The 16,468-nt window shown below is 37.3% G+C and overlaps 1 protein-coding gene across 2 annotated transcripts; it reads right to left on the bottom strand.

Moving 5' to 3' along the window:
- Positions 1-768: 768 nt before the first annotated feature.
- Positions 769-16,096, bottom strand: LOC136222277 (uncharacterized protein At2g33490-like). Of its 2 annotated transcripts, XM_066009860.1 has the most exons (11): positions 15,653-16,096; positions 14,639-14,711; positions 14,176-14,250; positions 12,231-12,292; positions 12,060-12,128; positions 4,381-4,409; positions 4,097-4,304; positions 3,764-4,000; positions 2,656-2,709; positions 1,345-2,353; positions 769-1,088 (listed from the first exon to the last, which is right to left on the bottom strand). In XM_066009860.1, exons 1-11 carry the CDS (start codon positions 15,764-15,766, stop codon positions 1,078-1,080), a joined length of 1,941 nt encoding a protein of 646 aa, XP_065865932.1. In that variant the 5' UTR covers positions 15,767-16,096; the 3' UTR covers positions 769-1,077. The 2 variants fall into 2 exon arrangements, with proteins under 2 accessions (XP_065865932.1, XP_065865933.1); XM_066009861.1 differs by lacking the exons at positions 14,639-14,711; positions 15,653-16,096 and having other exon boundaries at positions 4,381-4,473.
- Positions 16,097-16,468: the final 372 nt, after the last annotated feature.

Consider the following 16,468-nt stretch of genomic DNA (forward strand, 5'->3'; position numbering starts at 1 on the left):
ACATCATTTCAATATTTTTAGTGGTTGATTGATCCATAGTATTAGAAGAAACAGCCCCTGGTTTTGTGTTTTTATTTGTTGCCTCTTGATGAGGAAGCTTATCCACACTATCCTCTGCAAGTCTTCGTTTTCTAGCTGCCAGCAACGCCAATTCAGCATCCTCAATTAACTCTATATCAGCCTCATGTTCATTGTCGCATATTTTCGCTTCCACTGTCCCCTTTGGTCCACCTAGGGTTTCCCCACTACTCGTTCCGTCCCTTGCAAGATTGAACCGCACAGTCCCCCATTAAAAACCCCAATTTTACTTATGAAATTGCTTAGAGCATCTCCAACAGTCTCTTAAATTGGCTCTTAAATTAAAATTTGAGGGAGAATGAAAAATCAGCTCCAACAACCTCTTAGTGGCTCCTCAAATCACTAAAAGTCTCTCTCCACCTCTTAGTGCCTCTTAATTCATTTTTTATTAATAATTTATTATTGTGTAATCTCTCTCCTCACACTATTAGTAAATATAACAATTAATAATTTTAATGATACAATAATAAATAAAGTGTAAATATAAAGAGTATTGTTGGAGATGACTCTTAAATCACTAAAAGTCAATTATTTATATTATTTTTAGAAAATGCACTAAGAGTCTCTTGGAGATGCCCTTAGGTAATAAATAATCTAATTAGATTTGATACAAAGATTAATAGTCTTCGTGGAATCGAATTGGTATATTAAACATAACCGAATTTCTACCAACTCCAAAATCAACCTATATAAATAAATAAGAAGAGAATTTCAATTAGATAGTTAGTATATGGTGGAAAGTTTTGAATAAATTGTAAACATGACAAAATTTCTTAATTGATGATATACAAGATGTGTAATAATGCACAATTATGTGGAGCTAGCTCTCATCAAAATGGTTCACACGATGAACAAAAATTGGGATGAGAAAACTAAATAATGCATGCAACTCCTATTTACAGTACCCAGCTTCACATGATAAGACCCCAAACAAAGTAGGGTGAAGGAGTGTCCAGCATTCTTGAAAAGAAAAAAGAATAAAATTATGGATTCACCGTATCAGCTTCCACCTGCAGTCAACAAAAAACTTGTCACTAACAATTGTCTTTCTCGAAACAAATGAATCATGTCGTGTCTTAGGTGCATGGTCTCATTTTTGCATTGGCTGATCTCTACTGTAGCATCTACCATGTGGCCTTCAACTAGGAAAATTCTTGGGTCTAACTATTTTCTTTTCTTTATTCATAAAGAATTTCAAGTGATTCAAATGCAACTCTCAACAGGTCAACCTAAGTAAATCAAATATATAAATAAATATTCAGTTACCTCTAATTTGACCCGAATGAGAGACAGATTCAGACACAGTTGATGCGGACTTCATGTTCGCTAGGGAAATGGGTGTCAGTGGAGGAGAATCAACTTCTTCAGCCTTGTCTGGGGCTTTTAGAGACTCCACAGTCCGGGAAACATGAACTGTCATTGCTCTCTGACTGCTAGAAGGTATTGAAAAACTTCGGGGGACAATCAAAGGTGGAATCGGAAGAGGTGATGCCAAACTTGTCACTGATGAAGAAGTCTTGCCTGTTCCAGAAAGCTCGGGATTTCTGACTAATGGAGCAGAGTGACCAACGGATGCTGCTGATTTTGGTGTTTTGGTGGCCAAAATACCCGGTGGCCTAGGAAGTTCATGAAGCTCACTTATCCTAGGTGAAGATGCTAGGGGAGGCGATGCAGTTGGGGATACTTTTGGAGATGTAGTCTGAGGAATTGTAACACGAGAAGGCACTCCAGAAACTTGTTGGGAAAGTTCATTAGAGGGAATAGAACCACTGGCAGACAAAGAAGACTTGGTTGACCAAGGCTTACTAGTTATTGGACCAGAGAAAGATTGACGTTTAATTTTCTTATGATCAGATGTATTATATGAATCAAGATTTAAAGGAAGAGGTAACTGGGTGGAGGCATTATTGGTGTTGCTATCTTTCTGTGCTACACGAGCTTTTAAGATAGTGAACTCTGAAAGATGAGCATCACCAGCATCTTTTTCTTGCTTCTGTTCCAATGGTGAAGAATGCCACAAATTTTGAGTACGTCCACTGAGGTCTGTTGGCTTTGTGAGGGAAACTGTACCACTTGTTCTTGATGAGATTGAACTCTTTGCATCTGTAGGTGTGGGCAGTACATATGTGTTGGCCTTCCTTGCAGAGGATGGTACTTGTCTTATTCTTTCAACTGGATCAGACTTTCTTTCTGGAAATATTGGTGCAGAATGGCTGACTGGTCGAGGTTCTCTAAGTGATGCCTGGATCCCTCCCTGGTTTTTTTCCATGTTTAACTGAAGTGGGATATAAAACCTTAGTTGCCAAATAGTTTGCTCCTTGATCTCAATGTGCAAATTAATCAAGGCTAACAAATATTAATCAAACAATTATTAAAATAATCAGGATGATTATATCAAAACACTGCAAAAAAAAAGTTTCAAAAGTGAGCTCAAAAAACATTAAGAGACTGCAAAAAGGATGGGAAGTATCAATGAACCTTGTACGGTATACATTACAGCCAACAGCTTTTTTAACCGTCCTGGGTAAATTCAACAGGTTTAACATTTATTTATACAGGGGGAAGGAAAGTTAATACCTCGGCATTTTCTGTAGTCGAAACTTGGGTAAACGAAAGTTCCATTTCATCTACCTGGATGGTAAGCAACCATAGAAAGATACAGATATAAGTTGGTAAGACAATGAAATAAATCAAAATACCCAACATTGCCTTGTTACTATCAACAATGCCTTTGAAAAGGAATATTCAACTCTCAAGAAAGAAATGACATCTGTGCAGCTGTGCTCATTATAAGAAAATTCTGATATGAACTTGATTAGCTTCAAGCGAACCACCAGTAATTCACACGCATAATTCATCAATGACAAATTCATTTTGAGGGTCCGAACATTAGAATCTAGATGAAAATAGTATATGTTCATCTCAATAAGAATCAATTCAAACAAAACAGTTTAAGGAGTATTATATGCTATGGAAAAACATTTGTTATGGTAGAATCAATTAACATCATATACTGTATGTAGAAGGATGAATGATCCTAAGAATATAAGGTGGGCGCTACATGTCAGACTCGTTTGAGACCCAAAGTCATTTTAAATCGAGTCCAGGGTTCCCTAAAATGCACTGATAAACTACAGTACAGTGTCATAACCAAATACTGCACCTGATGAAGCCACTCTTGGCTCATGATGCACCATTACCAAAAAACACATCCACCAATAGGAGGTTATGTAAGCACTAATGAGCCACACGGATGCATGGATTGATAAACTGACAGGAAATCCAACACAAATATTCTATTTAGTAGTTCAATAACTGGAAACAAGAACAATATATTGAGCCAAAGGATAATCCATAAGAAGAGAAAAAAAAAAGGGGTATGACAGATTCTATTCATAACTTGCTATAAACTAAAAATCAACATATTGTAGTGTCTGATCAAAAGGATGGCCGCTGAAGGTCCTCCATACACAAACTTATTCACAGAAGGATTTGAGAAAAGAGATTGCAATGTATATACAGTGTGGATAGTAAATCAAATCAAGCTTGCAACCCATCAAGTTTAACATGCGAAATTCAAAGCACGTAAAGAAATGGGCATGAAACTGTACTCCATAGAGGTTCAGCAAACAAGATCACTGATATACTATGTTCATTGTATCCAAATAATATTTTACAACCTCACCTCCATTGAATTCCTTGAGGCAGAAACAAGATCATGCCCTTGTTTATTGACTCTGTAGTCAAAACTCAGTTCAATCCCATCATTTGAATCAATGTTCTCATCATCATCGTCACCGTCTTCCCTACTTTCATCTTCAAGTCTACAAAATTGGTAATCAATGTGTTGCTGTTCTGTAACAACTTTCACATGTTGATCAACTGCCTCAAGTGATTTAAGCCCTTTGCGGAAGAAATTCAACTGCATTTGAAGTAGAAGCGAAAACATACATCAACCAAGTTATGAGAGCAACTGAAGAACCTGATCTTGGAGGAGGTTTGAGAAATCTAAGGAAACCTGAGCTGCATGGTGACGAGCTGCCTGAGTTAAAAGACTTCTAGACTGCCCTTGCTTCAGAGATTTCGACCGGAAAACACAAAGGGTTGCCTCTTCATCGTATTCATCATGAGCTGTTCTCAATTGCTGCAAAGTAAAGCTTTCACCCTTTACACTCTTCGATTTTCCTTTTTCTTTCTGTTGCGCGACCATGTATTCATAGACATTTCTGAACATCACATATAATATTAACCATAAATTTACTTTTATCAAATAAAAGCAGAAATAAGTTGAAAAGGACAGACCTTTTCTCATCACATTGTCGCTTCATATCCTGCACCAGAGAGCAAGAGGAGGCTATTGAGCAAAATTCACAGAAAATGACTGCTTCAATGTCACTGATTTATATTAAGATAATGTAAGGACTTATTTTGCAGCTGATACAGAGCTCCAGGTTTTCAACACAAAGAGATAACATGTTCAAACAGAAAGCAAGTATGACTACAAAGGCTTGGTTAAATCCTTAGACAGAGATAAAAACAAAAAATTACAAAAAATAAAATAAGGCCTAATGATTACTATGGAATGCTGGTTACCTTAACTTGAATGGCTTAAAGAAGAAAAATAATTGTGTATATATCCACTTTTATTTCACCATTAGGGGTCAAAAGCGCCCAGTCATTAAAGTAGAAGTATTTGCACCGGTGGTCACTAAAGTCGTTTTTGAGACAATGAAGTCAATGAAGTAGTACATATACATCCACTATTATTTCACCATTATCAGTGGCATCTATACTTTCATTGCCAATTATTAGGGGTCAAACGCGCCCAGTCACTAAAGTAGAGGTATTTGCACCGGTGGTCACTAAAAGTCGTGTTTGAGACAATGAAGTACATTTGTGTCAATAAGTCACAATGGCCAGATCCGGCGACTTGCTTCACCAGAAAGCTGATGCCAGAGACACGTCAGTATCCAACTTGAAGGGGCATCCAAATGGCAGCCAGTGTCGTCCACGTGGCTGCCACATAGCAAAATAAAACAAAAGCCAAGTTTTTTTGTTGATTTTTTAATCCCTTTTTATCTAATCCCAACCCATAGTTAACCATAGTTAAAAATTGGATTTTTCATCTAACTCCTTCCTCTCGAGCAAGCATATCTGCTTCACCGATATCCTCCAGCACTGAAAAGGGGTTCCTTCTAACAGCCTCTACTATGCGAGCAGTGCTGTTTTACCACGGAATTCATATCAGATTCTCCATCTTCCCTGCAGCGAACCAAGTGAAACAATTATTGGATTCGTCCCACATATGCCATCTCATAGAGCTGATGCCATTCTCTTCGTTCCAACCCAGTCAAGACTTGTGAACAACAGCCAAGTATCACCCTTTGATCCACCACCTTGCCGTTTATCATTGCCCAATTTGCATTGGGTCACGATCGTTGCCACTGCAGATGCTGCCTCTCACTGCCGCCATATTTTCTCCGTAAGACCCTTGAGGAGCCTCTCGAATGAATCAACATCTAATGCACTCAGAAGCTTGGATTCAGATGAAAAATCTAATTTCAACTTCAATTTTTTATTCAGAAGTTAAAAGGGGATTTCTTCTAAATAAACCATGGATAACTATGGGGTTGGGTTAGATGAAAAGGGATTAAAAAATCAATGAAAGAACTCCATTTTAATTTATTTTTCCATGTGGACAACACTGGCTGCCACAGGGACGCCCTTTCAAGTTGGATTCTGACATGTGCTTTCTAGTGGATAAAGTCGCTGAATCCGGCCATAGTGACTCCATTGGGTAGAGGCTATGCTTACTTTGTTTTTGACAAAATAAGCCTTACTTTGTGTGTTTTTGACAAAGTAAGCATAGAAGGCACCCATTGACAAAGATGTGCTACTTTAGTGACTTTATTAGCTTAAAAACGACTTCAGCGACCACCAGTGCAAATACCCTCTACCTTAGTGACAACAGGTACTTTTGACCCCAATTGTTAGAAGGACCGCATTACCAATTTGTTGTTTGGAACAATCCCTATCCCTTACAACCATCTTTTCTATCCACAATTGTAACATTGAAGTAAACCTCTAGAGTTGGAAGGTTTGCTTGGTGCAATGATTGATCTAAAACATACCACCTTCATTAAATTTTCCATACATCTATTTTGCTCAGTGAATCCCATGCATCAGCTACAATCCATATTTCGTACAACTGTCTTTTATATTCAGAATTGTAACATTAAGGTCCTCAAGCCTCTCAAGTTAGAAGGTACTTTGCTTGGTGCAATGATTGATCTAAACGATACCACCTTCATTAAATAATAGGACAACTTAAGGTGCATTTCCCTCTCACAGTGAATGAGAATATACTTCTCCAATCCAAAAGTTTCAATAATAGGACATTTTCGCAAATACAGTGTTTTCCGAAACTGTGCCACCATGTGCATGCATACCCTATAAACTCTTAAGTGGTACATTTACTCCCTCTTTGTTCCTCATACCATTAACTCAAGAATTTGTTCCTCACACCCGTAACTCCAGAATTCTCTCAATCTCATTCAACCAGTCACACAGATCATTCATCATCCTCTTGATTTAGGCAAATTTAGGTCAATAATCAGGTCTAGATCATAACATGGAGCATGCAGGACTGAAAATGCATTGGCCATTTGTGCATTGGTCTCTTGTGTAGTTGGAACAGCAATTTGAAGAGCTGATGTTGCAATTGAAATAGTGGCATCTTGCATGAGCCATACCTAGATAAGCGAACGTGAATGCTAGAAATTCCAAACATCAATTACTGAACTAAATTGCTTTTAAGAAGTGCCTGTCAAGCAACAAACAACCCACGCAACACAAACAAGTACACACAGATTGATCAGCCCAATCAGCAAAGCAAACCAATGATGAAAATAGAACTAAGATCCCCAAAGGAAATTTCTAATCCCTCTCATTTGTAACACACAAGAAAACCAAGCAAAATTCGGAGTACCCCAAAGCCCATAACTAACTCACTACAAATATCCTTCCAACTCCCACCACTACCTCTACCAGCTTCCCCAACTATCCATGAACTCCCGAAACCCATAACTAGTTCACTACAAATATCCTTCCAACTCCCATTACCAGCTCCCCCAACTATCCAGCTGCGTAACTAACTGTCTTTTGTCCCTCGTGATGAGCCCAACTTTTCTAATCCTGAATATCAATTATGAATTTTTTGTTTGATCAACATCCTTTTTCCAGTCGCATTATTCAGCACCTTATTGGTCAAATCTAAAAGAATGTTATTATTCACCATGTTGCATTTAAAACAATTCAATAACTAAGCTTTGGTCACTTTTGATAAGTGAGATTCAATTAGTTCCTCAAAATTAGACCTAAGTAAGGTTGCAAACAAGGCGAGGATTATACGTCCCAGCGGGGTAGGGATGGGGGGAAAAATCCCCAGAGGTGGGACAGGACGGCGACCTCTCCTTTCCCCACAGGGATCCCCATCCCCATGTAATTTATATAGTTTTTTAGATTTTTATTTATATTTAGACAATTTTTATTTATTTTTATATTTGATAGACTGATGTATTACTTGTGAATTATGATTGATGTACTTTTTGTATCAAGTATACTAACTTTTTATAGATTAAAGAAAATGTTATTTAGAATTTGAGAAATGGAGAATGGGGATCCCTACAAGGATCCTAATCTCCATGGGGATGGGAGTGGGGACTATATTTTCCCCATTTTATAAACGGGGATGGGGATGAGGGTTCCCCATCTAGACGGAGACAGGGGAAGCAGTCTTCATCCCCGCCCCATTTGCAACCCTACTCCTAAGTAATCCATTTATTGATGAGCAGAATTGGATATAGCTGATGGCAATGGCAGTATCAGGAAAGACCCCAATTGAGGTAGGCTTCAATTCCAAAAGGTGGCAATAACAGGTGACAATAACAGGTGGAAAATTATGGTGACAAACCTTGGCTCCAATGATGAATAAAACAAAATTTAAATTCTCATACACAAAATATTATAATTAAATAAAACATATATAAAAAAAAAAGAACTTGTGTTAAGAGGCTGCATCTACGACAGACAGTCAATGATGTGACAAGAGAAAGGCCCGATTCACAATATTACATCTTCATGCTATTTAGTAAGGCCTACATAATATTCCTTACATCCGGATGGCTAGTGATGAAGAAAGGGAGAGCTGATGTTGCTCACTTCTTATCCCCCAATGGAAAAGATGGAGCCCAATTAACAAGGGAAGTGGATGAGGATGTCCAATTGATCAAGATTAAGGTTGATTTACAAAGACACCAACTATCAAGTTCCAGTTTTTAGCTTGAGGAAGGAGTCTTGCTATACAAGAATAGCTTGGTAATTTCAGCTGCCTCCCCTTTGATTCCATCCTTGCTACAAGAATTTCACTCTTCACCAATGGGAGGACATTCAGGATTCTACCGCAACTATAGGACATAGGAAGCAAACATCTATTTGATAGGGATAAGCAGAACAGTACAAGAATGTGTCGAGAATTTCAGCATCTGCCAAAGATTCAAGGCCTCTACGCTGGCACATGCAGGGTTGTTACCACCCTTAAACATTCTGGAAGTAGTTTGGAAGGAAATTCCAATGGACTTCATCACCGGGTTTACCAAAATCAAAAGGGTTCGACGTATTCTGGTTGTAGTGGACAAACTAAGCAAGTATGCACATTTCATTCCTTCGAAATATCCTTACTTCCATATCTATTGCTGACATCTTTGTTAAGGAAATCATTCGACTCCATGGCATTTCTCAAGCCATTGTGAGTGATCAAGAGCCAATCTTTATGAGCCCCTTTTGGTCGGAGTTGTTTAAAATGCAGGGAGCCACATTGAACCTGTCATCCGCATACCATGTGGATACGGATTAACAAATAGAAGCGGCAAATAGATGTCTGGAGCCTTAACTGAGGTGCGTTTCAGTGGAACAGCCACGTACTTGGGCCCACTAGTTACCTTGCACAGAGTATTGGTTTAACACGACATTCATGTCTCAACAGGGATGACCCTTTTGAGTTAGTAGTTGGATGGAACCTCCAACTACATACAATATAGCCTTTGAGAAGGGGGCTGAGCTTACTTAACATTAAGGCCCCACAAACATCAATCAAAACCTCGACGAGTAAATCAAAAATTGGCAGCCCGTTTTATGGGCCTTTCCGAGTTCAATGTCGCTTCGGACAAGTTACTTATGAGCTACAACTTCCAGCACATTCCAAAGTGCATCTTGTGTTCCATGTCTCTATGATAAAGAAGGCAACAAGCCTTGTCCAGTGGGACCATCATTACTAGACAGAAATGTCAATAGAAGATTCAAAACGTCCAGAACTAGTGCACACCACACGTACAGCCAACAAGAATGGAAAAGAAATAAAGAAAGGTGAGATCAATATAAGAGCACAGTTTCCTTCTTTCAGCCTTGAGGACAAGACTGCTTCTCAAAAGGGTGGCATTGTTAGCAAGGAAACAGATGAACAGGAATAACGGGCCTAGGGTCTGGAAGGTTTAGGAGAGGAAGAAAGTGAGCCACATGTAAGGCGTGTTGTGTGTGTTTGTCTGCTAGGATTTGGGGGTTACTAAATAAAGGTTATGTGTCTTCTCAGTTAGCTTAGCATCTTGGCTATTTTGGGACCTACTCGTTGGCAAGGAATTTGGGGTTGCCTCCCAGTGGAAGGTTATTACCATTTTGATTTGATTCCCTTTTGAGTATCAGAAATATATTGTTTGATTACTCATCAATAATCACTCTATTTCCCACTTCTAAGGCCAGATTGCATTCTACCAATTTCTTATATTCATCTCTCTTGAGCGTTTTCCATCAGTCGCTTTTATTTTTAATCTCACTTAAAGAAAGCACCCATCAAAAGGGATTCTAGCATCTAAGATTTACAAGTGGTGGATAGTACGTTGGGCTTTTGTAGTTTAGGTCTTAATTTAATGGATGCATTGAAATTGTAGCAACTTTCAACTCACCGACATTAACCTGACCTAACCTGACTTGTCAGGTTGAAATGGACAGATTCCACGCTCTGATTCTTCTCAGCTTCAGTAGGGTCCACACAAAATATGAACCAACCCAACTGATTAAATAGTCGGACCTACTAGTAGCAACAAATTAATTTTTTGATCAAGTTCTATGGTGCTAAAACGTCAAATGCTATGTGCTGAAGAAGTTGTAAAAAATCCTCATTTTCACAATGCCTTGGCAGCTTAATCAATATTTCTTTTTCCCAAAAAAATAAAAATCCAGTAATGGTAGTGAAGTAATATGCAATATCTCAGGACATCGTAATTTACAGTAAGAAGTTTAATCAAAATTGCCATAGGCTTTCAGCAGCCGTAGCACAAAAAGGTTTCTTGGTGCATGACGCTTCCAACATTGTGCACTTATGGAAAACACAACCTTCTCCTTGTAGTTCAAAGAGATTGCTAATAATTTTTGAATTTATGTATTCAACTCTAAATTAAGCAGCATTCCTACTACACACATTGCCGCTTTAGGAGTGCAAAATGAGAACGGACAAATTACAAAAAAAAAAACAAAAAAAAAAAACACTAGCATCTTAGTGCTTGTGAAGTGGACAAATTACAAGACTCTAGGAACATAGGAGATTAGGGTTAAGGGTAATGGTAGTGAAGTAATATGAAATATCTCAGGACATTGTAATTTACAGTAAGAAGTTTAATCAAAATTGTCATAGGCTCTCAGCAGTGCAAAAGGACCTTAGCACAAAAAGGTTTCTTAGTGCATGAGGCTTCCAACATTGTGCACTTACGGAAAACACAACATTGCTAATCAACTCTCAATTAAGCAACATTCCTACTACACACAATAATACTACAAGATTGCTACTTAAGGAGTGGAAAATGAAAACAAACAGTGCTTGTGAAGTGGACAAATTACAAGACTCTAGGAATGCAGGAGACTAGGGTTAAGGGTTTGAATTAGAATAGAAAATGGTGATCTTTTTTAGCTAAGAACAGCACTCGAGAAAGTAGCAGCATGGGAAAAGAAATATGCAGAAGAAGCTTCCATATTGGAATATGGAATTCCATGAAAACAACCAATTTACATGAGTAGATAGAGAAAAACCTATGAACTACCAGATAGCTGAATTGTCTACTACATAAAACCCAAGAAAATGATGAAGTTTTGGTAAGACTGAAACCTATCAACTACCCTTGTTGAGACTAATAATAATTATAATTTGCAGAATTAACTATGAAACTAAATGTCTATATAGTAAATTCCATAATGAAGATAAAAGCAAACTAATAGACAATATTACATGCAAATCCCAAGTAAAATTGAATTCTTATAATTATAAAATAAATCAAATTGTCCCCATATGGCAACCAATTCTCATGATTGTATTCCAAAACATATGTTTTCTACCAACCAAAGCATGATAGCAACTCCTAATATTTTCTGAAGTCAAAGCCACAATAATAACTAAAAAATCGCTTGTTATTAATAAAAGGTTGAGAAAATTTCCTTTGTAAATGCATTACAATCATAAAAGGGCGGCCCGGTGCATTACGCGTCCCCGCTAAGCGAGGGTCCGGGGAGGGGTCCCATCACAAGGGTGTACTGGGGGCAAGCCTTCCCTTGCCAATCTTTTTGGCAAGAGGCCGCTCCTAAGACTCGAACCCGTGACCTTCGGTCACACGACAACAACGTTTTACCGTTGCGCCAAGGCTCGCCCTCTAAGAACAAATGCATTACAATCATGTAAGAACAAAAATGCCCTCAAATTAGTGATACACCAAATTGTGGACCACAATAATTTTTCAGCGTTCTGCAACAATTGCAACAGCTATGAAAGCAACTATAATAAGACCAAAAGAACAACTGAAATAGCAATCACATGAAAAAAAATGCTGGTATAAGAACAACTTAAATCAAAACAAAGAGTAGAGAAGTCTGGAGGAACAAACCTCAACGGTTCGAAGTTCATTGAGAAGAGACTCGGATGGATTTGTAATTGTCAAAAAAATATGAGAACGCTGAATTTCCAGAAGTTGCGAGTTAATAAAAGTGAATACAATACATTATTCTGTAATAGTGTCATAAAGCACTACAAGAACAATGAAGCAGCTGGCACTCACATAGCTATCAACAAGCTTTTGAAGTTCGAACTGAACTTTCCCCAACAATAACAAAACTTTGCCTGCAGAAAACGTCAACAATTATAGAAACTCACCCACATATCATATTGGCAAATAGTTGAGATAACATGCTCAGTTCTAAAATAAAATTATGCAGAACAGCAGCACCTTCTTTCATATCCCCTAGACCCCCTTAACTCGCATCAAGCAACAATAGCACTCAAATTCTCACAAAATGATAAGACCATATTCAGCTTTCTAGATAGTATATTATGATTCTAATCTATGATGCACGGAAACTGAAACTGAAACAGGGAAACGGAATTTCTAAAAAACATAGGAAACGGAAAACGTGGGGGAGACGTGTAAATATTAAATATATAGGGGCATAAAAGGGCGGCCCGGTCGCACTACGCGTCCCCGCTGAGCGAGGGTCCGGGGAGGGGTCCCACCACAAAGGTGTACTGGGGGCAAGCCTTCCCCTGCCAATTTATTTGGCAAGAGGCCGCTCCTAAGACTCGAACCCGTGACCTCTTGGTCACACGACAACAACGTTTACCGTTGCGCCAAGGCTCGCCCTCATTAAATATATAGGGGCATATTTATAAATATTTAAAAATATAATAAACATAAATGTTTAACATTTATCATGATGTAAAACTAAATTCTTTATGTTAAAAAAATAAAAAATAAAAGAATAAAGAGTACAGCTTAATTACATTTATCAACAACATAAAAGGCCCAACTATAACATTCCAGAAGCATCCCACCACAGCATTCGAGAAGACAAAAAAAAAAACAGAGAAAAATTGAAAATAAACCAACAAGAAGAAGAACTTCAAGCCTTGGTCTTCTGATTTCCCATACCAGTCGAAGAAGAAGAAATCAAAGAAAAGAAATCAGAGTTTGCGTTTCAGTATTAAGAAGAAGATGTTAATACCTGCGTTTTTTCTCAAGTCAGTGAAGATAGATTTCAATCTCAAGAAGATTCAGTAATTGGAGAAATTAAGTTTTGTAAGTTGTTTATATAGAATTAGATCTGTGCTTTTGAAATCAATTAAACCGTTTCAACGTTTCAGTGAATATGAACCAATTTCAGTTTTCCTTTTCCTCAAAATCACAATTGGTACAAACCTTTTGAGTTTTGACACAGAAACATGTTTACATTCTGGAAACGCGTTTCAAATCTTATGTAATTACAGAAACGCGCCCGGAAACGTTTCGTTTCCGCTTCCGGGCGTTTCCGTTTCCCACATCTTGTGGAAACGCTGAAACGTTTCAACGTTTCCATGCTTCATAGATTCTAATTACAATTAGAATTAGGTGTCATTGGGTACTTCCCGTTTCTAAAAGCCTCTAAATAAAAGCAGTACACTGATATCAAATGCATTTATACCAATATGGAGTGTGCATGGAGTGCGAATACATGAATCATCTAGTAGATGGTTAAAAATTAACCAAAAACAAAAGAGCAACTAAACACAAAATATTGATAAATGGGATATAGTTTTATGTTCTCTGTACCAAACCTCACCCAACTAAAACCATTAGAAGCGGTCTTCTCAAGTTACAAGGAAAAAACCTGTATGGGCCTAGACCCTCTCTTTAACTATCAATCGTCCACATGAACTAACTAGCACCATATGCAAAAAGCTCTTGATGTAGAATAACATTCGATTGCAGACTACTTAAAACAAGTTTATTGAACCTTCTAATCCCACACCGAACCGCTTTTGTTTTTTCTTAAGGAAAGAAAGGCAAAGTCACCTATATAATACACATCTTGGTTTCTCTGATTCTTGAAAGGTGTATCTTTAATGACAAAGTGATAAGTACAAAACAGCAAGCTAAATTATACACATCATAATACAATTCTAATATCAATTTCAAAGAATTGGTACACTAAAAACACAACTTCAAGTTCACTTTTCACACTTTTACATACCACTTTCCTCATCATCATGTAATGCAGTTTTTTCCAGTAGACAAGAACCCATTTCCCTCAGTGACTCTGAGAATTCTGAAAGCAGATATAGAGCCAAATGGAAGAACTTGTGAGGAAATATTAGGAAAAAATTGAAAGCATAAATTGGGTCATGTCAAAGATTTCACATAACAAAATTAAATAAGCATTAGGTAAGCTGAATCCTAACTGTAGAATGACGTGTTACACATGATACTAAGATTACCAAAGTTCATAATACAGAATTATTAAATGGTAAGTTGCAAATATACTAGAAAATGACATTGCTATACAGTTCAATTTGACATATTCTAATTTCCCAAGGTCAGAAACCATAAACTCACAACCAAAATTGAGGAAAGCTAAATAAAAGATGATTCAACATCTAATAAGTAAACAAAAACTAAAGATAATAAAATAAAAATGGTGGCGGCAGTTCATTTACCATATGCGCTATTTGCTGTTGCAGCTGCAGCAGAAAGTAGACTATCATAGCAATTTCTCATGTCTTGCATATCCTATGAGAAGAAAAGAGCCAAAGTAAATACAGCTAAATCATATTTCTGAAATGACCATGGGGGAATGGAAGTCAACTTATACAAAGCAACAAAGTTCTTGAAAGGAAAATAATTCTAAAGTTACAGTCAAGAGAGTAATTACATACTCCCTTCGTTCCATAATATCTGTTAATTTTAATCATAATCTAAATTCCATCAATTTGTTCCATAATATGAGTCACTTTTAACCATAATCTAAATTCCATTTATTTGTCGCTTTTAGACTTTCAATGTTCTTTTTTCAAGCTTAGGATTGTGAAACTGTCTTGGAATTTAAAAAATGCATTAAATTTATCATTTAGAGGCAATCAGATTTAAGTTTATGCATTAAAAAATTTTGAGATTTTCTAAACCATCCAAAATTTAAGACAAATTAGTCGCTCTTAGTAAAAACAACAAAAGTGGCAGATATTATGGAACTGGGGGAGTATCAATCTTAACCCAAAATATTTATATTCGGAGCTAATGTAGATGTGTGGATAAGCACATAGAGAATGGAACTGATTCAGTCTTCTCATTGACACTGCAATTTTTCCCAAGAATTTGTTGTAACCGAGAAAGCATAAAACTCTGAAATGCATTCATGCTTGATAACCAAATAGCAAATTGTTATGTATAACCGTGAAAGCATACAAGTCTAAAATGCAATATCACTAGTTAGTCAATCTAATTTGAGATATCATAGCATCGATCCAAAGTCCAAATTATTGATTAGCTAGAACTTCACAAGAAATCACAGTAAAGCCCTATGTGGATTTACCCGGAGTTGGATTTAAGCATCCAAATTCACTTTAGGATTATTTATCCCGAAAAGAAAAGAGAAGTAAATTTAAGAAGTAAGAAGTATAATTGAGATGAAAACTTGAAACAGAGGTTACGATCAAGAAAAGAGGGAAAAGTACCTTGCCAGCTTGAGCGAGCTCATCCACCTGAGCAGAAGGTAAAAGGTCTCTTTTGTCCTTAGCATCGGTCCTATGAAGCCTAAATCCTCGAAACTTGCCAAGCGGAGATTTCATTTCTCGAAAACCCTAACGCAATGAGCCGTCGACACAGACAGACCAATCACGGCAAGAGAGGGAAAGAACGGAAGCTCCTTTGTGTTTCTCGCTTGGCGTGGAATCCAAATTCTGTTAAAAATTTGGTGAGAAAATCTTGGTGTGTGAAAATTGGAAAACAGAGGATAGTGGAAATTCAATTCGATAGTTTCAACGACATTGAAGGAATACAGAAAGAAGAAAGCTTTTGTTTGAGTCAAAAACGACTAGTAACAGATCAGAGATTATTATAAATAAATAAATTATTTAATTTTTTTCCTTTTCTCCCACGGGAGTAGAATCGAAGACGCAACGCAAGAGAGAGAGTGTGAATTTGGGCGGGGATAAACTCAATAACATCATCACTAAAAGCACGCTACGTGTCCCAAACGAGGGTAATATAGTAAATAAACAGTGAAGAGAAGCCTGATCTGGCTGGAGATTATGACACGTGTACATGTGCTGGGGATACTAATACTAATAGTGTCCAGTCAAAGTCAGAGATTGCTGACAGGGAAAGGCAGGAATAAGAATATTAAAATTTTATTATTACTATCTAATATTAAACTTTGACCCATAATTATCATTCTCATTTTGTTCTCCACCACAACCAGTCAAAACCCTTTATAGAACTCTATCCCTCTCTAAACTAGGGTTTTAGTTTCTAGATGGGACTCAAAACCA

Source organism: Euphorbia lathyris, chromosome 3 (assembly GCF_963576675.1).
Source record: "Euphorbia lathyris chromosome 3, ddEupLath1.1, whole genome shotgun sequence".
NCBI lineage: Eukaryota > Viridiplantae > Streptophyta > Magnoliopsida > Malpighiales > Euphorbiaceae > Euphorbia > Euphorbia lathyris.

Coding starts and splice junctions, on each gene's coding strand:
- LOC136222277 (XM_066009860.1), bottom strand. CDS start 15,766: ATGAAATCTCCGCTTGGCAAGTTTCGAGGATTTAGGCTTCATAGGACC. Junction 12,293..14,175: donor ACATGATGATGAGGAAAGTG/GTATGTAAAAGT, acceptor CGTTTTCTGCAG/GCAAAGTTTTGTTATTGTTG. Junction 4,410..12,059: donor ATGAACTTCGAACCGTTGAG/GTTTGTTCCTCC, acceptor TCTCTGGTGCAG/GATATGAAGCGACAATGTGA.